Source organism: Pempheris klunzingeri, chromosome 8 (assembly GCF_042242105.1).
Source record: "Pempheris klunzingeri isolate RE-2024b chromosome 8, fPemKlu1.hap1, whole genome shotgun sequence".
NCBI classification, from domain to species: domain Eukaryota; kingdom Metazoa; phylum Chordata; class Actinopteri; order Acropomatiformes; family Pempheridae; genus Pempheris; species Pempheris klunzingeri.
This window is the reverse complement of record NC_092019.1, coordinates 5,537,777-5,562,706: the sequence shown is the minus strand read 5'-3', so window position 1 is coordinate 5,562,706 and position 24,930 is coordinate 5,537,777. Positions and strand designations below refer to the sequence as shown.

Sequence of the window (24,930 nt, the reverse complement as noted above, 5' to 3'; positions counted from 1 at the left end):
ATGTGGCTGAGCGACAAGGAAACTGATTTTCCAGTACATGAGAGCAACGTCTGTACTTACCAATTTGTCTTTGTGCCTGTCTATGTGCTGTGTTTCCCCTCTTTTTTCAACAGTTCTTACTTGTGTGTTTTTAATTATGAATGTGAAGGATGTCTCACCAGCAGTACAAAAATCGAATTTTGATGTTGATGTACTTTTCCATACACATGGATCAAATGTACAGATTTTTTTTTTTTTTTTTGAATTTTCGACTTTTACCGATGCATTTTCAGCAGTTTTAAAATAAATTTGATTATTTTTTTTCTTTTCTTTTTAACTTAAGTGTCATTTGTCTCATTTGTGATGTAATTGGTCATTTTCAGACTGAATCTCCACTGTAATCTGTACACATGAATTTGTCAGTGTTTGGCGCCATCTAGTGGAATTACATTACTTTGTCTTAACTGCAAGAAGGTCATTCTCTCATTTGACCTTTTTTTTTTTGTCTTTTTCTTTTTAAACATGTTACTGATGTTGTTAACAGTTATGTACATTCTGTGAATAACTTAGAATAAAGTATTTTCTAGTCTTAAACTGCAACAAGAAACACAAACTTGTACTTGTTTCTCTCCAGTCGTCTGTAGTTAAACTTTTACCGCCCCCTGTGTTTTGAAAATGAGTCCACTTCCATAGCAACCTGCACTCGGTGTGTCTGTAATCACACTGAGAGGTTTGTGGCAAGCCGATGTTCAAGTGTGACTGCTTGACTCGACTTTCCGGGTCGACAGTTTGAAATGCTGTAGAGGCTTTTGACTTTTGAGAACAATGTGTGGAGTAATTTCAACAGGTAAGAGCAGCACTTCTAATAAACTTTAATTTATTTTGTTTGGAGCTGGTCTTGATTGATCGACTTATGTTTTGCTTCCTACCTTAAGAGTTTCCCCATCTTACTGCTGACAATTTTGTGAGTACAAGTTTTTGTTAGACATTTCACAACTTTTTCAATCTGTAACACAGTTCAGTTTTAGGATTTCTTTTTTCCTCTTTCAGTGGATGGTGTTAAGATTTGTGTTGTGTGTCTCTGCAGGAGAACTCTCTGGCCTCTGATGGTTTATTGGTTTACTACTTCAATGACTTCTTAAGTCTGCCGGTAATGTAGTCCTAATCTATAGATGTACCACATTTTTGACGAAATGTTTCCACAGTTTTTACACCCTTGCATCCTTTTCCAGTCTTTCCCAGAGGCTTTGCTGTATAACCCGGAGACTGAGCTGTATGAGGTGGAGAGTGGAGCGGCTGAGTTTATCTCCAGAAGAATCAGATCAGTCCTACACCACAGCAAAACAACACTCCTGACTGGTGACTCCACACTACTGGGCAGGACTCCTCCAGTAGACAACCATTACACAGTCTGTGTACGTAGCAAATGAATCTCTGTGGGTGTGGAACTCATCAATCAATACATGGGTATATTTGGTTTTGGAGATGAACAGAAGTCTGTACTGACTTGAGGAACATGCCTCCCTGACCTTTGCAGTGCCTGGACAGAGAGCAAGGAATTCAGTGGATCATGAAAGAGAGATTGCCCTTTTTCCTCCAAAGTGATTGCTACAGTGAATACAGGTACGAGAAGTGCTGGGCAATTTGTTCTTGGACCTACTCTGTACAAAACACATGCAGTTTATTTCATATAAATGCTGCATTGGCTTGAGTTTACATCTTGTCATTACTATAACATGTTTTTATATTATTGATTAAGTTGGTGTTTAATTTAGCTCATTCACTTGTCAGATTATTATTAATTCCTGGCTGTGTGTCACTTTGCTGTCATTACAGCTCTGCTGCAACCTGAAAACACTTGCCTACTAAACTGGATTTTTAACATTATTTGCTCGACTTTATCACATATGATGATCTTCACCATTTTCAAAGAATGCTTTTTGTGAGTGATTATGGAGTGTTAGCCTCTACTGTGGTTACTGTGTAGCATCTGGGAGTCATTGTGATAGCGCTCAAGACTCCTGGCCTACTTCCTCCTCTGTTTTAGTCCACCTAATTGCTTATGCATCTTGCGAGAAGCCTTAAAGCCACATCCCTGCACAGATCAGATGACTTACTGACCCATGCTACCTTGCAACCTGCAAAGCATACAGAAACAGAAAAAAAACAATTTAATCATAAAATGAATGCTTTTAGAAAACACCTGCTTGTGTGTTCTGTGACTGGTGATGCATCAGTTTTTCTTTCTGATTTCTTGCAGACTAGCCAAGCTGTTGTTTCAGTGGGACCCAAATCTACAGAGGAGGAAAAGCAGCTCAGGTCGAAGCACCCTGTCAGCCCCACAGCTGCGGGTTTACTCCCAGTTTGACAAGGAAAATAAAAATGCACTCAAGGTCCTAACGCACTCTCGCTCTCAAGAGAACATCTCAGCAAAACAAGGTACATACTGGTGTGTACATAGTGCACTGTGTATGTGTGCAGGCTGAAGTCTAGTTATGAAGATAAGGGTTCTTCTGTTCTCCCTTTCCTTACTGTTCAGGGTCTGTGAGGATGCCCAGCGTTTTATGTTTACCCTGTGGCCAGAAGGAACATATCGACACAAAATGCAGTGAATCATCCAGAGGTATCTCCAGCTGTTCAGAGCCAGAGAACCCGTGCCTCTCTTCCTCTTCGTCTTCCTCGTGTTCCTCCTCCTCTAACCTTAACCGTGACAACACCCACGAGCTCCAGAGCCCACAAACAGACGTGAGCCTTTACTTCACAGCGCCATCAGCTGGTATTTCAGAGGAGCAGCATCTCACAGAGTCCGGCAGCCACAATTATGAGTCCTCTGACCTACAGCTGGAGAGCCTGGCTGCCAGAGTGGTTAAAGAGGTGCTTAACAATGCACTGAATGTGATGGATGGTCAGAGCCAGGCAAACACTGACTGTTTCAGCCAGACAAATTGTACCAGCACAGATGGATCCGGTGGGAGTGAAGTTTGCCAGCGTTCGGCTGATGGGAGCAGAGAGAGATTGGTGTGGAACAAAGATAAAGTTCAAGAAGGCAAGAGGGGGAGTGGAGTGGAGGAAAAGACAGAGTGGTTTAAGAAGAATTGGGAGGTGGGGAGAAAGGGCACAGACCAGGAAAATGTCCTCCATATTTGTTGCTATGGTTCCTGTTGCCGTGGCAATAGACCAGGCTTGGATGACTTTAAGGAGTTTTTGCGAGGAACGCCAGGAGAGAAGCTGCTTAATCTCTGGATGGATATAGAGAGACTGAAAGCTACGCAGAACAAAGAGCAGAAGAGCAGGTAAACATTACAACACAGTGACACTCAATGCTCTTTCTGGTGTTTTTACAGAAGCTAACAGCCTCTGTGCAACACTTATGGTTTGATATTGAACTCAACACTTTGGATGATAACTGCAGCTATGAATAAAAAAAGACACTGTGCTTGTGTTTTGGAAATGTATTGATAATAATGTAATGGTATTCTGATCAGGCATTTGGTCCTAATGAGGAGCTGGTACCTGCTGAGCAGCAGCCAAAGCAGTCTAAATGTGGAGCTGCTCTCCAGACTGGGACTGACTACCTCCCTCTACTGGACAGAAGAGAAGCTGTGCTCAGTTCAGCCCTTCCTCACTGAGTCTCTGCTCTACTACTGGTGAGATTCACAATTCATAGTAATTAGATTGTCTGATGTTGACCATACATACCGAGCTTGTGTGTGCACTGTCTATTTATATAGTTTTATGTGTCTATACGTATGATTTACTACAATTGCTATTATAATGGACCATCTATGCTGTAATGCAACACCCTTTGCATTTACTTGTCATATGCTATAAGTTATATCCTTATAAGTACAAGTCTTGGCGTAAACGTCCTTGGTAATTCCCTCTCCCCTTCCTCCACAGGGCCCCTCGGTTCTGGACGTCCCGTTGTGTTCAGGCAGACCATAATGACTCCCCTCATCTCAGGCTGCGGACGGAGTGGTGTGTTAGCCCGCTGTCAGTCATACAGCCCCACCAGGGCTCTTTGATCCCGCCTCCTCACCGCCCTGACACCTGCCTGCTGCCCCACACTGACCATACACAGGTAGGAGAGTTAGAATATGAGACCATTCAGTGTGTAAAAGGTTTAATTTTGGGAAGAGAGACATGAAATGAAGCAATAACTCCAACAACAATGGAGCTCTTACAGTGGCAGCAGTGCCTGGCATGCACTTAAATCAGATCAATCAGTTAATCAAACATTAGTCTCCAGCTTCTCCACTGAGGATTTGTTGTCTTCCTCTGTTTTATATCATAATTTGAATATTGGATCATTATTTGTTTAGTGACTAAACAATGCATTGTTAAAAAAGAATTCTCAGAGTAAGAAATAATACGAATAATTATTAGCCTCTAGTTTTAAGTTATTTTTATGTTATTGATCGTATTAAACCTGTGTATGTATCCCATCAGTCATATTCTGGCAGAAGTCAGTTACTGGACAGCAGCAGAATGGAAAAGATGTTGCAGGCGCTGTCTGTTGAATCGTGTGCCGGCTTATACTTCACAAACTTCTGTGAACAATCTGGAAACCAGGTACAACAGCAGCTACTGGATTTATGCACTTTGACTCCATATAGGCCATCAATTTAATCATGATTGCACATTTAAATGTAATTGTTTGGAACCGTAACATTTTATGTTAAGTTGTTTTACACACAGTTCATGATGACAGTTGCCGTGAGGATTGTTTTATTTGTTTCAGCTGTGGGAGAATGCAGTTAACTTTTGGACTGACCTGCAGCACTACCGCGAGCTGTTCTATCAGGACGGACTGGACGCCTACAGAGTACAGAGACAGGCACAGGTCAGCACGCACAAGATCAAGACCAAAGCTGTTCTGTTAAAGATGGAGTTTCTCCATCCTTCTCACAGTTAAGCAAAAATACTAAGCTGTTAATTAGTGTCTGGTTTAACCACGGTATGTGCACTCCACACATGTCAACATAGTGCGACAGAAACCTAAGGTGATAGATAGATAAGTAAGATTGATGTCAGCTATTTAGACATCAATAACACGTAAGGGATAATGTATATATGTAATGTATAGTGAGCTGGTCATTATTACCAAAGGGTGATTCAGGGTGATTCAAGACCTCATCCTTAAGGGTCGCAGGGGAGCTGGAGCTAATCCCATCTGACACTGGGTGAGAGGCGGGGTACACCCTGGAGCGGTCACAGCCAATCGCAGGGCTGACACATGCTTGAATTTGAGTCCAGGCTGGCTGAGCAGTGCATTAGTAGGGTTTGTCCTGCCACAGAACACTCCTCCCAGGATAATTTAATTTTTCTTTTGCCAAAAAAACCCAACTCACCACTCCAGATAATAAATTGTTTATTATTTCATGATTTTCTTTCTTTGGTTTCTTAAGTAAAGTTTTGCTGCCAAGGCCAACTGTGCAACATCAAATTAATTTTGAGCAATAAAAAATAGGTACATTTGTGTAACTCATGTTTTCTGTGGGGAGAAAAGAAGGTTACAGCTAATTTAAAACTTAAATTAAGGCCCTTCATTCAGAGGAATACAATATCCAGAAAGATAAAGAGGCCTCCTTTACAAAAGACGCCAGGAAAAATCATCACGATAAATTAAAGTTGGAGCGAACAAATGTCTAAAAATGTATGAAACTTAAACAGCAATAAAAAACGAAGTCATCAAAAGGCAATGAAAAAGGGACCACGTATAACATTTTCTGTTACCAACCCTTTTACACACACACACACACACACACCTGCTCTTGTTTGCGTGCTCCCTTGGCCTGCCACTCCCGCTCTCCTCCCTGCCTCTCTCTGCCCTCTTTACCCCTCACTAAGTGGAGGGATTTAAACATCCATAAAAACAAGTGAGTCAGACCCCCCCAGCTCCGCGCCAGTCCAGTCACCCAGAACCACCCAGTCTGGCTGCAGCTGGACCACGGAGGAAAGCTGAGCAGTCCTGTCCAGAATACCTCACAGTGAAATCCATTTTCCTTCAGTTAACCTTTAGTTCACCAGAAGAATGACATTTAGATGATCTTTCCACAGTGCCGTGGCCAAGAGGGTTAAATGAGTGACATTTATGTGGTGTGATGGCAGCAGTGATGAGAGATAGTGAATATTGTGTATGAGAGCACCGAACAATGGTGATGATGGAAGTGATGGTGGTTGTGAGGAGAAATGTTGCTCAAGTGATGACATTTTTATGATCTCTTCTCTTCTCTTCTCTTTTCTTCTCAGCTCCTTTACTCCACCTACCTCTTCAGCTCTGCCAGGAGGAGCATTGGCGTTGATGAGGAGGTCAGAAGGGAGGTATACAACCGACTGATGCCTGCTTTTGAGGAGTTGTTTGACAAGGTTGAGGAACACACACTGAACATCCTGATGGAGCCGTGGACACTGCTGGTCAGCAGGGACAAAGAGTCCTTCCAGAAGGTATCCTCAGTACAGCCACAGCTTAATTCACTTCCCTTTTGACAAGCATTTGCCCTGTTGTGCCCAAGTGAAGTGCAACACACACAAGACATGTGTGTTCATGTTAGTGTACGTATGAATAACGTAGAGATGAAATTAATTAGAGTTATTATTTTGAATTTCCTAAATGTGGTTCTGTGCATGATTGGCTTTCAGATTGGGGAATCTTGGACCATCAAATGTCTGACATTTCTGCCCGAAAAATGACGTAAATCATTAACTGGTTGATTTGAAAAATGGTCCTTGCAGCTCTAATTGGCTTCGTGTGTGTGTGCAGGTGTGTGTGCAGGAGGAGGTGCGCTGCGTCGACACTCAGGAGCACAGGGAACTCCAGCGCCTGTACGAGGAGTCACAGCACAGACTAAAACAGGTCAGCCAGCATCCACGAGGTCCACAGATTTATAAGATGTTGGTGCTCAGCCGATAGCCAAAAAGCACGCACCACCTAATGTAAACAATAATGTGAAAAAGGCCTGTCCAGGATTTCTGAATCCCTCACTAGAAATAACGGTTATCTACCGCTCCAAGACTAGATTACTTGGCATGAACATGCCATTTAAAAATGGTGTCATACTGCTGTTATATAGGAGAAATGATCCATGTGACTCTGTGCTTTCATGTGACTTTAATACATCTAAGAGGCAGTTTTAGACATGATGTGATGTGGAAAAATCACTGTTAAGAGTTTTATACTACTTTCCTGCTCCATGTCTCCATCTCTGTCACTTATTCTCTCCTCTACAGGTGAAGCAGTGCGGGTCAATGCTATTTCCCTCTGCTATTACACCTTCTACTCCCTTCTCAGAGGGCCCCAGAGCGCCTGACTCTTGGTCCAGAGTGTCTCCAAATTTCCAAGGTTACCGTTTAGGTTCCTTACTCCGTCATCGCCATGAGATCGGGCACTTTATGTCTTTCCTACAGAAACAGGACGCCAGGTGAGCTGTGTAACCATGGAGACTTTTGGCCTTTGTTCAGACTTATGTCCCCCAACTTTACCTAAATATGCATGAAATAAATTTACAGCATCACACTGTCTGACTCACAAATGTGCATCATATTCACATTAAAATTAAATGAATGCAGCATGAGATTGTGCAGAAAGTGTATTGTTTGCTGGATGTATTCAATGCAGAAGCTGAAGTTTAAGCTGAGAAGAATAACTTGCTGTTGCTGTGAACATGTGTGTTTCCGCTCAGTATCCATCTGACGTGCTGGTTGGATATGGAGCAGTACAGGAGGACTCCTCAGAAGGACAAAGCTGTCAGGCAGGAGAGGTCGTCTCATATTGCAACCAAATACCTCAACAGGAAGTACTTCTTTGGCTCTGACAGCCCCGCCACAACAGAGCAACAGAATGACGTACGTCAGTCAGTCATATGATTTAAGAAAACATTGTGCTCAGTTTTACTGGCAAACATACTAATTTCACTATCCACTATCCAGTTCCACTGAAATTGAATTATTGTCAACTTCCTGGGAAAGCAATGGAGAGGCAGGGATGGGAACATGGTGCCCATAACATGACAATCCCAAGATGGGATGTGAGCTCCAGCTGAGGCTCAACAACCAGATTTGATAAACAGAGGCTGCTGCGGCTCCCACAGTTTCCCATCTCCCATCTTTGGCATCCTGGAGACTTCATGCTGACAGCTCTGACAGCAGGGTGTCAGTGGGAAACGGAGGATGGGAGGACATGGTTAGAATTAAAACAAGATAAAGAAGAAGAGTGTGGTTTGGAACCAGAAAGACAAAGAGGATCAGCTCCAGTAACAATGACAGTAGGATAAAATCTCTCCTGACATTTATAGTCTGAGATTAGGTTTCTGTATTCTAGGATTACTGCAGGAGGGCATGCTGCGTAGAGTTAGGATGAGTAGATAGGACAGTGAGCCTGATTTTCTCTTTCGGGACACCAGAGATGGTTGCTCTGTAGTATTTATTATAGTGTTGCAGAAAAGAATGGTTACTCATTTGTGTTATAAGATATAGGACAGTGGTTGCCAGGCTTTTTTTTTTGTTTGCTGCAGCTTCCCTTAGATAAACTCAGCGTTAATCTAATCTAATCTATATCACTGCATGTTCCAAATGTGTTTATTTGAACTGACTTTAAACTGGATGTTATTTAACAGTATCAGTTACATCAAGCAACAATGTTTTCATATGACTGAAGCTAAGTGAACTAATACAGTAGGTCCGCTCAGCCAACTGCACTTGTAGCAAAAGCTGGAAGTTTCAACCCTTTTGTCTGTTGAATTTAGCTGACTATTTATTTATTTAACAACCTATCTACCCACCCAAACATGGAGTACACTCACCTTGAGGAACAGAAAGAGAAAATCTGAATGAGGTCACATTTAGCCGTGCCAGGATGTCATTGTGTATATGCATCTATACCTGTGAATGCATCAGCTACACCGCAATAGTAATACATATAGTATATAGTAAATACAGTATATATGCATAATCAGTATATACCCAAAAACACTTTTAACACTTGGAGTGACGTGAAGAGAAACAGAGCACCCAAACTATTCCTTATCCGAGCTGTGCTGTAAATACAAATTGATAAAAATAGTGATAAATAAAGAAATAATGGAGGTGATTAGTATGGAACAGACATTAATACACACTATGTATGAAAAAACAAGTACCTTTAGATACATTTTTATTGGTATAACTCTACTCAACTCTATTTGAACTATTTATCTGTTACTTTCAGCTAACGTTCCAACTGTTATCTGATGATTAGCTTCTCCAGTCATTTATCCGTTACTGTCAGCTGGCTATTCAAGCCGTTTATTCATTACTGTTAATAGTTTAATATTCACAGACTGGTCTCCTTTCAAAAGGCTGAATGTTTCTAACTTTTCTTGACTTCCCCGCTAGCTTGCCAACTAGTTTTCACACTTTTTTTTTTTTCTAAATTAGCTGAGCCACTACAATATTTCCATGACCCCCCCTAGACAAACACCCCTGGATGGGGGTCACCATTACAGGACATATTAAAGTAATGACTATTGAAAAGCCCTGATTTCAGCATGCTCATGAAGCAGCGGTTAATAGAGAGACATACAGTGTACTTGTTGACATGACTTCAACTCTGGCACATGACCTTTGTCATTTGTCATCCTCATCTCATAAATCCCATCAAAATAATGATTATAACTGCATTTGAACAAGGATGCCAATTCTAGTGCTTCTAACTCTGCAGGACTGGGTCTGGCTGCTGCTCTTGCATCTCAGCGTTGGTTCTCGTCTGCGTGAGCGATGCAGAGAGACTGACAGCTTTACTGCTTTGGCCCTTCACTCTTTCAATCACTCAGTCATCCAGCCACAGATTGGCCTCCTTTCATCTACTGACTCCCACTCCAGTGCCACGACTGGTTCTCATTTCTGAAGCCTGTGTGCGAGTGGATGTGTGCATGCGTGCCTATGTGCGTGCAAAATGAGATGAGAGAAAATATAAAGGAGATAAAAATAGGGAGATATGGCCAGATCGATGTATGAAGACAGAAAGCAGACAGGGGAGATGAAGGAAACCGAGGGATTGTGGGAATGATGAAGAGCACAGCGGGAGTCAGGAAGGAGAGATTTCAGTCTGGTTTCCCACTGTTGGCAGTTTAATTCAGAGTCCACCTCCTCATATGTTCTCCATGTTGTTTTATAGTAATCTACAGACATTTACACTCTTTAGCATTCATATCCAAGACATGAATACACATGCGACCATCTGCCTCTACTGCGTCTTGCTTACGTTCTTTCTCTGTGTGTAGATATTGCGTCTTGCCGGTGGGCTGGAGCGTCTGAAGCTCGACTGTCTCTCAAACCCGGTCGTCATGGAGATCCAGGACATGGTCAGGAATCACATTGAGAAGGAATGGCTGCCTCTCTTCCTGTCCACAGCAGAGTTCACAGAGCGACAGAGACGCCAACCAAAGGTGGACACCCTCATTCTTAACACTCACACAACTGACTGGCTGTCTCAGAGCAGAAGTTTCTTAAAACACATAAAGAGTCAGAAGAGAATATTGATACCACTCTCATGTTTGTCTCTCTAACACAAGGCCACTTAGTTTAGCATAAAGACCGGAAACAGAAAACCACTTTGTGTGTGTGTGTTGTGACAAATAGAGGATCCTTCTTATCATCTAACCGTAGACTGTATAATAGAAGTGGATGTAGCCACAGTGGCCTCAAGTTTGGCTTTACAGGCATCACCATCCTGGTTTCATGGCCGTCACCATCTTGGTTTTTTAGAGCCAGAAGCAGGATTCATTCAGAAAACCGCCTCTGATTGGCCAGTCAGAGGGTCGTCTTGTCCTATAGCATACCCTGCTTATAATTTACTAAGTGAACATCATGATGTGTTGAAAATGACTTGAAACTAGCAACTGAGACCATAAAATGTTTACTGAGAAGTGAGAAGTTGGTTTATTTGTTTATAGACATCCATGTACTTCTGTTTGGAGCCAGTGGAGCCGCCCCCTGCTGGACATTAGAAAGAATGCACGTTTATTTCACTTACAAATTGGCTTCACTTCTCAGGTTTGGAAGCTAAGTCCACTTCTTTATTACAGTTTATGTATTTAACATACAGCTAGGGAGGATGAATCCTATTCTAGTTTTTCTAGATGCTTGGAGAGGGAGAACTGAGGGTTTTCCAGTTCGTTGGAATCTGCAGTCTAAAAGTTTAAAAGACACCATGCAGTATGTTTGTTGTTGTTGTGGTGTCTGGTTGGGCAGTATGTAGTCATTATTAGCACACAACCAGTTTATGATGGGCTGCCATGATGGTGTGCAGCAGTGGATGCTGGGAGACTAGCGACAGCTGTGAAACCTCTGTAACGGTGGTTAAAGTGATTATAGGTCAGACACCACTGAGAGCTTTTGAACATTATTTGCATGGAGGATTTATGGGCACATTGTTTTGGAAAAGTGTACAAATTATTTGACGATTAAAAGCAACAACCTTGAGATTTTGATGTGTTCCAGTCCATAATTAAAATATTTTGCTGCTTTATAAAAAAAAAAGAAAAAGAAAACCCACCTCCTCCTGATAAATATATTCCAAGCCTTTCTATACATAACACATGGCCATTCACTGAGCAGGATATTTGACATGTGCAGAGATTATTAAAAACGTTGGTCTGATTTGAAATGCGTTCATCATTTTTTATTGTTTGTGATCCCAGAAATCAAAAAAGTGGAAGAGATTTGAGCCCACTGCCAACCCCGACTAGCATACTTGTATTAACTGTACTTGGCACAGTAATAGCATTTGGCCCTGCTGCATCACGGCCTTGAGAGCGGACAGATAAGACGTCAGACGCCCATTAGTGGCTCTGCTATGTGAGAAACCGCTAAACGCTCTCTCAGGTTGCCTCATCAGGTGGTAACACATAAACCACAGATTCCGCTGCTCTGTCTCATTATGTTATCAAGTTTACTGTGTTTGGTCACACGGATCCCCTCATTAAGTAATGAGAGGTAGACGTAGTTTAGCATTACGCGCTGGAGGAGGAGATGAGTGGAAGGGTGGAGGCTGGGGGTTGGAGACAGGACATCAGAGAGGTAAAGATCTCTCTAAGAGGAGATTTCAGGGCTAAGATCAGAGGAAATAAAGACTGAGGGAAGGCTAAAGGTAAGAGGGGGGAGAGTTTAGTTACAGGCAGTGACTGAGAGCAGCAGGTTTCAGAGGTGTTCAGTGTCCCTGTTTATTCCAGTTTACTCAGTTTCTGACTTTTGACCTGTGTTTCTGTGTGTGCGGCAGCCCCAAGCAGCAGACAGGCCCTCACAGCACGTCTACCGTCGGCGCAGAACGAGGAGAGAAGCCTGGAAGGTAAGGAGAAATCCTCTGGGGAAGCTGGATATTTTGAATGGAGAGAAATAAGGCATTTCCTGGCCTGAAAGCATGTGCGATTTAGTTCATGACTTGGCTTCAAGCACTGGCTTTGTCAAACACCATTCTGGCCTCGTGGTTAGTTTTCCCAAATTGGATCCAGGGTAAATAAGATTAAAGCATCAGCATTACTAACCTTCCTTTAATAGTGTTTGGAGTGTTTTCCATGCTGCTCTGTTCCCGTCCTCTCATCTGAGCTCCACAGCAGAACACAGATATAAAACATGAGCGTTTCACATTTTAAGCAGGATGATTACAGGAAGGACTTTTCATACATGTGACTCTCATCTTTATGATCATTATCTCACCGTTGGCAAAGAGCAGCGTTTCTGAATAAAGGAGTATCATTATCTCATTTTTCTGTGAGCTAAGACCGTAGCTCATAGGTCACAGATCAGCCTTACTGCTGTTGTTCAGGAGCACACTCACAATCCTCTACCGCTGGTGATTACGTGTGTTTTATTTGTGCTCTTGTGCTGTCGTGTGTCCCTGCAGGCTGAGGGCTTGTGGATGAGTTCCTCCAAAGAGATCCTGCTGTTTCGACGGATCCTGCTCGACCCCGTCACTTGCACGAAGTTCCAGCACTTTGTCTCTCTGAAGGGAGACTTCCTCGAAAATGATGTGCTATTCTGGCTGGAGGTGCAGAGATACAAGGTAAAAGACGTAGAAAAGCCCCGTGGTGTGCCTGTCACGGCAACTGGTCTGGTGTCTGTGTCGTATGCCACTCCACTTTCTCTCTTCTTTCCTGTGTCCCTCCATTATTAACTCTGACAGGAAATTAGAAAATATTCTAAGAAATACTTTAAGTCCCCCTCCATTAAAAATGTGTTTAGTGTTACTTCACTTGGATGTTCACTGAATGACTGATGAACGGATGAGTTTGTTTTCACATTCATCTGCTGAAGTTTGACAGTGGTGTATCAGGGACATTGTAGTTTAAGAAAAAAACAACACAACAGTGGATGGAAGTAATATTCCCTGAAACTAAAGTCACAAATTTACAAGAAAAAACTTTGTTACCTACCTTCCTTACTACCTCATTAATTTGTGGCTTAATCTCAGAGTTTTTCAATTTTTTCTCCCAAATTTAAAACTTTATAATCTCTGAGAATATTTAAGTTTCCACTTTCATTGCAGAGAGTATGCTTTTTTTTCTCTGACAATCTTAGACTCAATGGAAATGGCCTTGCACAGCCACATTTGAAATGAAAGTTAGCATCTTTATTGATTCAGAACTTTTCAGTGAAGGAAAAAAAACCCTTTCCATGTTCAGAATTCACCTCTTAGTTCCAGAGATGTTCCCAACATTTCATGTTCAGTGAGAACTTCCTAACAACACATTTAATTTCTCCTCTGTCTCGTCTCCTCCTGTGTGCAGGACCTCTGTCATTCCCACAGTGACGACACCACCATCCAGCAGAAGATCTCCACCATCATTAACTGCTTTATCGACTCCTCCATGCCCCCCGCCCTGCAGATAGACATCCCCTCTGAACAGGCCCAACACATTCTGGAGAAACGCAACGAGCTGGGCCCTTACATCTTCAGAGAGGCACAGGTAGTGTGTGTGTGTGTGTGTGTGTAACTGTATGGACTGTGTTGTATTTCTTCTGCTGTTCAGGCTGCATGTGTGCGCTCTGTCTGTGTATGTAGATGTCAGTGTTCAGTGAACTGCTGAAGTTTTGGCCTGAGTTTCAAGAGCTGAGCAGCAGTGTCCAGGAGGAGCAGCTCCTTCCTCTGCTGCAGGAGAAACGAGTCAAACACAGAGCCAGAGTGCGGAGACAGAGGAGGAAAGAGGAGGAGGAGGAGGAAGAGGACGAGAGGAGGAGAGCTCAGGTGAGGAAATAACAATGATTGACTGATGAAAATGTGATCATACAACTTCTAAAGCTACTGCACTAGTGTCCAGAAAGGGAAAGTAGTCCAGTCTGTCCTGTTTTACACAGGAACAGCTGAAGAGCCCAGAGTCCAGTCTTCGAGAGGAAGAAGAGACAGATGATGAAGACGAGGTAGAAGAAGAGGGAAGAAGTGAAAAAAAGCCATCAAGGACACAGGGCAAAGTGCTGCTGACTCCCACACAGCCGGTAAGGAACAGTCTGACGCTCCCGATGGGGAAACATTGCGAATGTGGAGCCAAACCAAATGAAATGATTTGCTCTGATAACTATCTGAAGGCACAACATATTAAAATAAAAACTGCAGTGACGATAAACTGAATTACAGCATGAAGTCCAAATGAGGCCTCATCAGGTCCAACCACAGCCTGTAAAGGAGAAACTAGATCCTCTAATTGAACTGTTTTTCTAATCATGTTAGATTTGACTGCGTTTCTGGAAATGTTCCCTCAGTTGTCGTGGTCCTACTCCAAGTACATGGCAGCTCTGAAGAGAGAGGAGGTGCTGCTGAGGAGACAGAGTCAGCTGGAGGCCTCGTTCTCCACAGCCTCAGGTACACACACACACACACACACACACACTCCTCCCTTCCTCCCAGGGCTCAGTAAAACTCCCACATCTAGCACTTTTGACGACGCTCTGCTACTAGACAGACTAAACGCAGGAAACCATAACACTGAAATGACATTTAGTCGTTCCCACGGTAAAATCCAGGCTAAATTTCTAAGGCGGCTGATATTACCTGGCAGCTGAAGCCAAACCATTGTCAAACCGCCCCCCTCCGCATGTCAAAACTGTCTCATTACATAGAACTTGGGCCAAAACAGCCACTTCAGCCTGTCCATTAAGTGTCAATGTTCTGTGCAGGAGTTAGACTGAGCCCACGTTGCGTGGACGTGCAAATGAAGCGTGATGCTATCGCAGGCGTTAGTGAATGAGGCCCCTTTGGAAATGAAGCATGGTGCAAAGTGTGTTTTAATGGGAAGGTACAGAGAGGGAAGCCAGTCAGGAGCACAGATGGAGCTCATCACTGATTCCTGAGTGGTGAAGATGAGCCCAGCATGAGGACCTGGGTGACAAACGTGGAGAGTTAGGAGGTGTTTGTTCAGTATAAACAGGAATATATCTGCACCCTTCAGACAGGGAACATGTGCAAGTTGATCTTGATTTGAGCTGTTTTGTTTTAGTCTGATTGCCTTGTTCCTGTTTGAGATGAGTGTTTTAATTTTGATTGATTTAATTGCGTTGTGTACGGTGAAAACTGGAATTCATGTTAAACACAAAGTGCAATGATAAAATATAAAAGAAGGGGAAGGACTTCATTAATATTCACTTCTTCCTACTCCTTTTCAGACATGAAACATTTATGCAGTTTGTGACTCTGCAAACTAATACTCCTTCAGACATAAACAACCCTTTTTATTCCCTGTGAAAGCTGCAGCCGTCCATATGTTCAGAGACTGCAGGAGCAGATGCTTCACACGCCGTCACTCGACTGTCTCTCTCTGTGTCTCCAGGCTCGTCCTCTGACTGCAGCTTTAAGTCGCGGCCGGCAGCAGCCCTCACGCCGCTCCTCCAGGACGGAGAGTAAACAGTGTAACAGATATAATAGTAAGTTAAGAGTGAAATGAGACGTAAACACACATGACTCAGTTACTTTGTCTCTCAAGTGGAACAGGCTCTCATGTGTTACTGCAGCCTGCGACATGCGGTGAAACCAAAATGTAAGAAGTGACGCTGTTATCGGAGCACGGCGGGTGAAAACTGAGAGCAGAGCTGCTACTGATATCTGGATGATGAGGTAGACGTTTGAGGCTGAGTTTACATGTGATGTCAGAATATGTTTTTAAACCCAGTGTGATTAATTCATAGTACACACAAAGATGGACTAACATTTGATCATTTTTAATGTTTTTATTAAAATTATTTCTATTAATATATTATCATTTACATACATTAAAGGCATTAATCTTACATAGAGCTCAACATTATAAAAGGCAACAATAATAACATGTTTGCACTGAGAGGGATTGGCATCGACGTAAGGTTACAAAGAACAGTGTTATTGTCAAACAAGTGTTACATCATCTATAAAAACATTTTGGTTGACAGCTGGTATCTCTAGCGTCCATCAACATGTATATAATATTGCACTTAACATTGGCATGAGACCCAGTGACTACGTAGAGAATGTAAACACCAAGAGCTTATTCTGCAGAGTGAAACACCACAGACTGTTTGGATAGAAATGAAACAGGTCTGAGAGACTCCTGTTAGGTGTGTAGAGGAGGTTTCACGCTGACTGAATGAGCCCCGATTTAAAAACACACTGTTGGTCCAAGAAGGCTTAAGTTTGTTTTAGTGTTCACTACATGATGTGCTAATTGAAACGTCTGAGCTTCCACGTGTTTCAAACTGTTTCTAATCCCTCTGATTTTCTCTGTGGCTGTATGGTGGATAACTAAAATATATATTTCATAGACAATTTGTAAGAATTATCTACACCTGTAAGGCATGAATGGCCGGGTGGACTTACTTTAATAAAAGAAATTCCTTTTGTACATCAACAGATGTGTTTTGCATAAACGGGTCACTATCTTTTCAGAGCCAAACTACGGTTTATCCCAGGATTTTTTAAGGCTGAATTTGAATTGGACAAAGAGCTTTTTTCTTCCTTTTTTTTTTTAAAGCATAGAGCCACATGTGTTACTGTGCATTAGTGGAATCCGATGCGTAAGGCTTTGTTCTTTACCATGGTGAACTTGCTGACAAACACCTTGGCGAAGGCGGGATCCACCAGGTAGCGGTAAGACTTGGTGACAGACGGCGGGGACTCTGCGAGCGTCACTGGGGGCTGCAGCTGGAGAGCGGCGGCAGACGGGGAAAGAAACTGGGAGGCTCGCATCACGTAATCCATCAGTCGCCGATACTGCTGCTCTGACAGACGCTCGCGAACGCCGTCCACCTGCCAGAGGACAGACGCGTTTAGCAACACACCGGAGAAAATGAAATCTGCTGAATGTGGTGTCCAGTCAGGGGCCATCAAAGTTTGTAGTCAACCAACCAAATGCTACAGCAGTTAAATTAATCTTCAACCAGACAGGAATCAGTGAGAAGAAGTGAACTAGCCACGTATTTGCTGTGGATCAGCAGGTCAAAGGTCACTGCCTCTTAAAGATTCAGTGGGTTCATGTGGAGCTGCTGAACTTCATATTAAAGCAGCAGCTGCTCATGGAAATATGTACATGCTGAAGTGGAAGTATGCACAAAAAAAGTTTAGTATTTTTATGGACACAAGACTAAACGACAAAATAAGTGCTTAGGAGTTAAGTGTGCCACGTCAAGATGCATTCCTTCAATTAGACTTCAGATATGGATGCCGTCTATTCTTCAGAACAGAAATAAGGATTCAAAAAAGTTTAAATTTTATGATTTAAATGTAATAATTTATATCAGGAAATATATCATCTTTTCCAAATTAACTGTAGTGTTGATGTGGCACATGATATTCCCCATGTGACCCCTGTGCGGTAACAGTCTCACCTCTGTGTCGCTGGCTACTGTCTGCTGCTGTAAGGTGAGGGTGAGCTCGCCCTGCTGTCCCGGCTCCTGCTGACACTCCACCTGCAGCGGACACAAGGTTTAACATCCACGTCCCTGTCTGCACAGCAACACTGCTACAGAAATGATTATTTCTTACATCTATGTTGTTTGGGACAGAGTTATTGTAGTCTTTGTATTTTTGTTATTGATTCAGTTTCATTTCAGATTCGTTTTATTTTTTATTATAATACGGGGGTGTATTTGTCGAGGCAAGATTTTCAGATCAGAACTGATTACTGGCTATTGGTTATTACATTACAAACACAGACTCCCAGTCATGTAGACGTCTCAGGCTTGTCTTGACAATTTAAAATAGAGACACACAGGAAATGTCTTTTGTTCCTGTCAGTTTGGTCACTCTAGTTCACTCTAGTTAGCTTTGTGAGTACACAATATTGTTTCAGTTAGTTTAGTTTTTATCTTTAAAAACTAAACACATATGTTTTGCTACACCTAGTTTAGTTTGAACTATAATAACTTTGGTGTGGAAGACTTTTTCTTTCTTCCTGACTGCTGTCAGTTACCTCTGTGATGGGGAAGGCCTGCTGCTGGGTGTCCTCACTGAGGCTGACCACAAACAGCACCTCAGAGGTGAGGAGCAGACAGCCAGCGTGCTCCTGACCCGACCCACTCACGATGGTCACCTCCAGGGCCATGTGGAGCTCCGGCCGCCCCAGAGACTGAAGCATCTTCCTGTGGTCAGAGAGCAGAGAAAACAGGGACGGATTATAAACAAGTTATGGTATAAACATTAGGCTCGACACATGTGCTATAGGCAATAATCACGTACATATTACTTCCCCTGCATGCATGAATACACACGCAGGCCTCCTAACTTCAGATGTACACTTTCCCTATAAACACAAGACCACACAAGGTGCCCAACTAACCTCAGCACACACAAACAAGAGACCATACGTGTCTGCACACATCCTGTAATTTACATTTCTACATGTTCTCTGTGCGGTTCCTATTACACACATGTTCGATCGGGAAATATGTGCGCAGGAACTGAAGTCTTCAGTCATGTTTTCCTGACAGTGTGTTTACTTTGGAAGGCAGGTGTTCAAATTGCAGAGCAGATGTTGAAGCTGCCACAGTAGGGACAGTTTGGTTCTGTTCAGTGTTACTCTGCTCTAACAGTCTGACCCCTCAAGTGTCTGGGCTACCTGTAGTAGTAAAAATAATTGATGGATGCCTGATGGAAACCAGTTTGACTGCAATGCAGCATGAATAAAACCACAGGGGAGCATTATCTCAGCGTTCATATATTTTCATCTGCCTCTAACATTAGCACAACATACTGCTAACCCCTTGGGTGATGACAACTAAAGTGGAATGTCCTAAAGAAATATTGTATCTAAAATTTGGCTTTTTTCCTCGTGGCAGCTGACAGTCGACACTGACTGCTATTAGAAGTAAATGTTTGATAGCTATGGAAACCAAACTAAATTGCGGAAAATTCATTATGAAATGCCATAAATGCTTTTTCTGCAGCTCCTGATAACCTTCTGGAGACGGAGGCCTCTTATAAATTTTTTTATGATAATATTAAGTGTTCCACTGAGAGAGCACACTGGAATCTTTGAAACACTCATATCTAATACAGTGCTGTCTATGCGGCTGCGCCTCAGGCCACATTTTTACAATGCAGGACCCAAAGGTAACCTTCTGCTTGGCACCACATGCGACCTTTGTAAACCGAGCCTCTCCCAACCTCCAAACCTTTCCAGCACACAAAGGATGGTGTTCCTCCTCCATCTGATGGCACTGGGAAACATCTCTGGATAGACTCACAGTTAAACAACAAGAACAATTTCTAGCTGGCGGCTTTGGCAGACTGCTTATAAAAACCTTTTAACATGGCTCGATGAGAACAAGGGAGGGCAGCCTGGCTACCATGTGTGGGATCAAGGTCAAACATCTTTCCAGACTCTTTTTTTTGGAAAGTGGGTAATGAACCCTCCAAGGCTTTTTTTTTTTTTTTTAAAACAAGACAGCAAAAATGATGAGAGTGAAGGGGGAGAGAAAGAGCAGCAAATCCTGGAGAGAGACCAAGAAAAGCAAAGGCGAGAACACATGTCCCATTTGTAATGAATAGCTGGACAAAAGCAGAGGAGAATCCTGCAGGAGGACTGAATGTGTCTGCGGGTCGTACCAGACGTATTTTAGGTGGCTGTTTGGGGCCTGAGCCGACTTCTCCTCTGTGGGCAGGTACAGTTGTTTAGGAAGCTGCCACAGTCCTGCTCCATGAAGGATCCCTGATCAAAAAAACACACACAACAAAAACACATGATTAGGACGTCTCTGTGCGCACGTGTCAGAACGAGTTCATAACCCGTGTGTGTGTGGTCAGTTTTCCTTCATCCTGCTCTAGCTGTCAGCAGAGCAGCAGCAGCAGCAGCAGCAGCAGCAGCCCAGTGAAGTCATCAAGTAGTTAAACCAGAGCCATAAAGAACACAGTGAGATCCATTAATGCCCCTCACTGCCGTGGTGCTCTGCAATGCTGCTCAACTGTGGTGTGTAGGTATATCTATGTGTTTCATTAGACAAGAACTATGACACACATCACTGCAGTTGATTTGCATGTATAAGCAGCAGATTGTGGGTTTTTCTTTGTGTGCAGTCATGAGGATCCACGTGGATCTGCATCAGTTTGTTTGTGTGTGTGTGTGTGTGTGTGTGTGTGTGTGTGTGTGCTTTGTGTGTTCTGCTGAGCTCAGACGGCCAGGTAGATCTGAACCAGACCCTGGGGAGTCATTGCTCTTACACTGAGCCGTTAACCTCATCTGTAGTTTATGTGCTGTAGCAAAAAACCTGTTAGCACCAACACACACCACCTCTGAGCCGCTGCCCACACCCCATCCCTATCTTCTACCACCAATAAAGCAACTCACTCCAAAGACCTTAACTCCCTGTATACATTTTTTTGTTTGCGCATGTGTGATTAGGCTTATGAATGTGTGTGTGCCCACCAGACAAAAGGATAAGAGTCTGTCCATCCATTGATGGATTTATGATTTTCCTATAACTAATTCATGTACGTGTTTATTAGAGTATTGTTGCCTAAGGCTCCTCAGAAAGTTCTACTTCAGATCCATTTGTTGAGTTATGTTAAACTTGAAACCGTGCTGCATGGCCAAATCTCTCTTCACACTTCAGTTTACTGCTGTGTGGCAGTGGTAATGTTCTTTTGTGTTGAAGACGTGAAAGCCTGCATCTCACCATGCCAAATGTAGTTTAAATGACTTTAGTTAAATTAACAACAAATATCCTGTGCTGGATGTTTTCCCACAAAATGGGGAAACTCGTTGCCAAACATGACAACATAAAAAAGCTATTAGCTTTCTATGGACCTAGAAGTATCAGTTAACCCAACATGGGTTAGTCATGGGTTTAATTTACCTAATGTTTAGTGTGTTTGTGAAGGGGGCCATTATAATAAACAAAACTAATCAGGCTTTAACGACCATTATGTGTTTTCTAAAAAAAAAAAAAGAGTCCTGCTTCTGAAACAGCTCTACAAAAGGAAAACACAATGAATTCATTCAACCTGCTGTTATCTTTGACCATGCTGAACTCACCGTATCCAGTCTGGGACACCAGTTCAGCTGCTCCTCCGATGGGCTTGGTGAAAACCCCCACAATGCCTTTCCCCACTCCAGAGATGACCCCCCTGGCTTTGCTACCAGCCGAGCTCTGCATCTCCCAGTTCTTCTGGAAGTTCTGCATGGGCTGGTCCACGATGCCTGCTATCGCTCCTGAGAGAACACAAAGATTGTTCTTCATTATGGTGCTTTGTTAAATACAATAAATAATGGATGACAGAGTTACAATTACACAATACAAGATTCACACACATTTCAAGGCTCATTCATCATTTGTGGACAAAAAGGGGCGAGCCCTGCTGGTGATTTCACCTCAGTGAGAGATGAGAAACAGACTTAGACAAACAGAATCCAGAGAGTCATAAATGGGACTCGCACAGGGATTCAGACATGCTTTTGCCCTGAAGAAAATATCTGACCATTCATTCTATGCATGACACAGATGTGATCGTCAGTGAATCACAGGAATTATAATCCACTGGAACCCAGAGCGGTGCGAGCAGCTGTTTGGTTTCAGCGACGTTATGCTCGGTGCGTCTTTGAGACAGACGTGAGCTTTACTGCCCTCTGGGTGTTTATGGAGTCCCCGCTGCGCCGTCTCATCGCTCTCTAACTGTGCGCAGTGTGTGTGTCTCTGTGAGTTAACGCCAACAGACAGCAGATGAAATATATGTGGGTAGAGCATGTTTCCTGTTGTTCATGTTTCACGAGTGCTACGTAAGGGAGGAGAGGCCTTACATGTTTCTGAAAAAGGAACAAAACTATACTTTCAGTGCTTGAGACCGAGAGTTCACCCCACCGACTGAACACTGGATGCATCAGATTCACAGTTATCTGGATCACTTTCTACCCTCTGTGACTAAAAACAAAACTGCATTGAGTTCCACCCTTTCTGTCAGTCGTGCCGTTTCTCATCCAAGTCCACTTGTTCAGTGTTATTGAGAAGATGAGTAATAGTGTGCGGTAAAAACATGAGTTGCAGGACCACGAATGGATTTATTCTGATGTGAGTAAGGGTAAGGGGCTTTGTAGCAGTTAGAGGATATTACGTTTGATTTTTTACATTTTTGATATAATGACTTTGTATTATTTAACCACATGGTCAGTTTGTTGTTATTGTGTATAAGTGAGCGGAAAAAAACACGAGAGGTGATGACAAAAAATTACTACTGCAATATGCTGCTGTACTTGTGACAAAGAATGTTTCAAAATATGTAAAAATAATGATACCATGAGAGCCATTTGAGTGAGAATGTGTGTGTGTGTGTGTGTGTGTGTGTGTGTGTGTGTGTGTGTGTGTGTGCGCCCACATACCTAACAAGCTAATGCCGAGTCGTGACAGCCCCTGCCTCAGTCCGTCCCCGAGGCTCTCAGGGAGCTGGCGCCTCCACTCCTCCTGCCGGGTGTAGTGCTCTTCATCCAGAGACAGACGGTCCATGTTCCTGGCCAGGCTCGTGGCCAAGTTAGTGATGGACGTCAGCGTGCCTGAACACGAATGTGACACAGTCAAACTCAAAGGTCGGAGTTTGCAGCGACATTATGGACACAGCCAGTCAGTAAAGAGGCTCAAATTAATGAATGATTCCAAGATTAAAACAGGGAAATTGTGTGAAAAGATTTGGAAAGATTAATTAAGTACTTTGACACCTCTGCACACATGAGAACTGCCAAAAACCAAAACTGCTCATCACACAGCTCAAACTGCATTTAATGAATGTTGTGCTACATGATGACAAAGTGTAGAAACAGTGTTTATCAGACGATGTAGGTGAGACGACACTAAATGAGCTCTCACAACATTTTGTAGTCCACAAATTCAAATGTGTGTGCAAAAAGATAAACTTTTTTTTTACGGTAAAATGAACAAAAACATTAGGATCATCTGTGTTACCTTTTGAGATATGTTTGACGAAGGAGGTGGTCCCTCTGGACACCCCGCTGACGAAGGCTCCAGGCCCGCGGGTCAGGCCCTCATACGGCAGCCGGAAGAAGTCGGACACACCGTTGCCGATGCTCCGCACCAGACTGGCAGGACTGCCCAGGATCTCCAAAGATCCCACCACCCAACCTGAGACGGTCAGATAACACTTGTTATTAATCATCTACTTTTTGATTGTGTGTAATCCAGGTAATACTAGGAGATTTAGTGCAACAAATACTGTGTTTTTTATTCTTTTCATGATAAGCAGCCACTAAGAAAAGAGGTTTTAAAACTATTTCAATGCCTTCAATCTCCATTTCCTGCATTCTAAGGAAGTTTTTTTGAGTTGCTAACCAGTCACTTTTCTCTTTCAGTTACAGAAAACTTGGACTGGAAGCAAATATTTAAACAAATAAACTTTAACTGTATTATTTTTGGAGGTAGCCACAGTGGTGTTATGATACACAATTTACAGAACATAATGTCTAATCCCACAGTAATTTTGTATTCAACAGAAATCAAAAGAAATACATCTGGAACACCTGCTCTTCAGAGGAACATTCCACAAACAGGACCCTTGAGTAAACTCACTTTCACTATCCTCGACTTGCCAAAAGCAGTTTAGAGCGGGAGGCTCTCCCAAGCTAAACATTTTATGGGAGAACTCACAAAAATGCTCTTACATCATGATTATATGTTTAGCTTTGCGTTAATTCTATCTCATACTCACACACACACTCATGCACACAGACCTACACACTCCTGCATGAAATCATACATGTGCCACAGTAAGATTTATGGCCTCCTACTATCTCACCTCTCTCATTCAACCATGCAGTCCCCTTCAGATGGCACGGCTCATTGATATTTATGCACTGACAATTGCATCACAAAAATCAAATAGCCATTTCTCAAGACGCCAGACTCTGCTCTGCTCTTATTCTCCGTCAATTTGCACTTGAGTGATGGACTCTAATGGTAGGAAACCAACTCCAGTGGGGCCTCGTGGTTGTTTCTGCATCACATGCTCTCCCAGTTGTGGTTTTGGTAAAGCATGAAGTCCTGACAGGAGCTGATGTTTACAGGGCTGAGTCATGCTTTTAAACACACATACAGTACATACGCTCATACTGCAGTGTATGCATAGAGTACAAAGTATACGCCTTTTAATATCCATATGTCCATAAGTCTTTGCATGTGTATGCGTGTGGATTTACGCCTGTGGGTGTATGTGTGATCGTAGTACCGTACATCCGAGCACTAATCAGTCCCAGAATGCAATGCTTCCCGGTGCCCCTCATTCCATGATGACTCAGGAAGAGGAGAGTGCGGTTAGGTGACGTGTTGAAATACGAGCAGAAATGAGGGCTCTAACGAGAGACAGCGGGAAGGAAGTGTCCGTCCAGAACGGTGATTTCTGATGTGGGAGTGACTGGGTTAAATCAGAACATGTGTGGAGGCTTTGACTCGACAGGAGGACAACGCAGGAGAGAGGTACAGAGCCTCTAAAGGGCCCGATCAGTCAGACTTAGACATGGT

At 43.0% G+C, this 24,930-nt stretch overlaps 2 protein-coding genes across 2 annotated transcripts in view; one reads left to right on the top strand and one right to left on the bottom strand.

Moving 5' to 3' along the window:
* LOC139204793 (regulator of G-protein signaling 22) lies at nt 1-15,850 on the top strand. Its single transcript, XM_070834792.1, has 22 exons — nt 1-33; nt 1,067-1,129; nt 1,212-1,394; nt 1,517-1,602; nt 2,240-2,418; nt 2,744-3,272; nt 3,465-3,626; nt 3,880-4,060; nt 4,450-4,551; nt 4,721-4,822; nt 6,232-6,426; nt 6,743-6,835; nt 7,210-7,400; nt 7,662-7,824; nt 10,239-10,403; nt 12,236-12,304; nt 12,860-13,018; nt 13,743-13,922; nt 14,018-14,200; nt 14,311-14,448; nt 14,713-14,812; nt 15,777-15,850. Exons 1-22 carry the CDS (start codon nt 1-3, stop codon nt 15,848-15,850), a joined length of 3,330 nt encoding a protein of 1,109 aa, XP_070690893.1.
* Nucleotides 15,851-16,192: 342 nt separating this feature from the next.
* LOC139205776 (intermembrane lipid transfer protein VPS13B-like) overlaps nt 16,193-24,930 on the bottom strand; it is a 309,322-nt gene continuing 300,584 nt past the window's right edge. Inside the window, exons 62-68 of the mRNA XM_070836087.1 lie at nt 23,362-23,538; nt 22,785-22,955; nt 21,447-21,623; nt 20,021-20,123; nt 18,387-18,555; nt 17,803-17,883; nt 16,193-17,224 (exon numbers count right to left, since the gene is read on the bottom strand). Coding sequence (XP_070692188.1) covers nt 16,976-17,224; nt 17,803-17,883; nt 18,387-18,555; nt 20,021-20,123; nt 21,447-21,623; nt 22,785-22,955; nt 23,362-23,538 — 1,127 coding nt within the window. The 3' untranslated portion in view covers nt 16,193-16,975. The remainder of the gene's footprint in view (nt 17,225-17,802; nt 17,884-18,386; nt 18,556-20,020; nt 20,124-21,446; nt 21,624-22,784; nt 22,956-23,361; nt 23,539-24,930) is intronic.

Excerpts from the sequence above, each read along its gene's own strand:
- LOC139204793 (XM_070834792.1), top strand. The coding sequence starts at position 1 with ATGTGGCTGAGCGACAAGGAAACTGATTTTCCA. Across the intron at positions 34-1,066 it reads ACAAGGAAACTGATTTTCCA|GAGAACTCTCTGGCCTCTGA; the intron begins GTACATGAGAGC and ends GTGTCTCTGCAG. Across the intron at positions 7,401-7,661 it reads CTACAGAAACAGGACGCCAG|TATCCATCTGACGTGCTGGT; the intron begins GTGAGCTGTGTA and ends GTTTCCGCTCAG.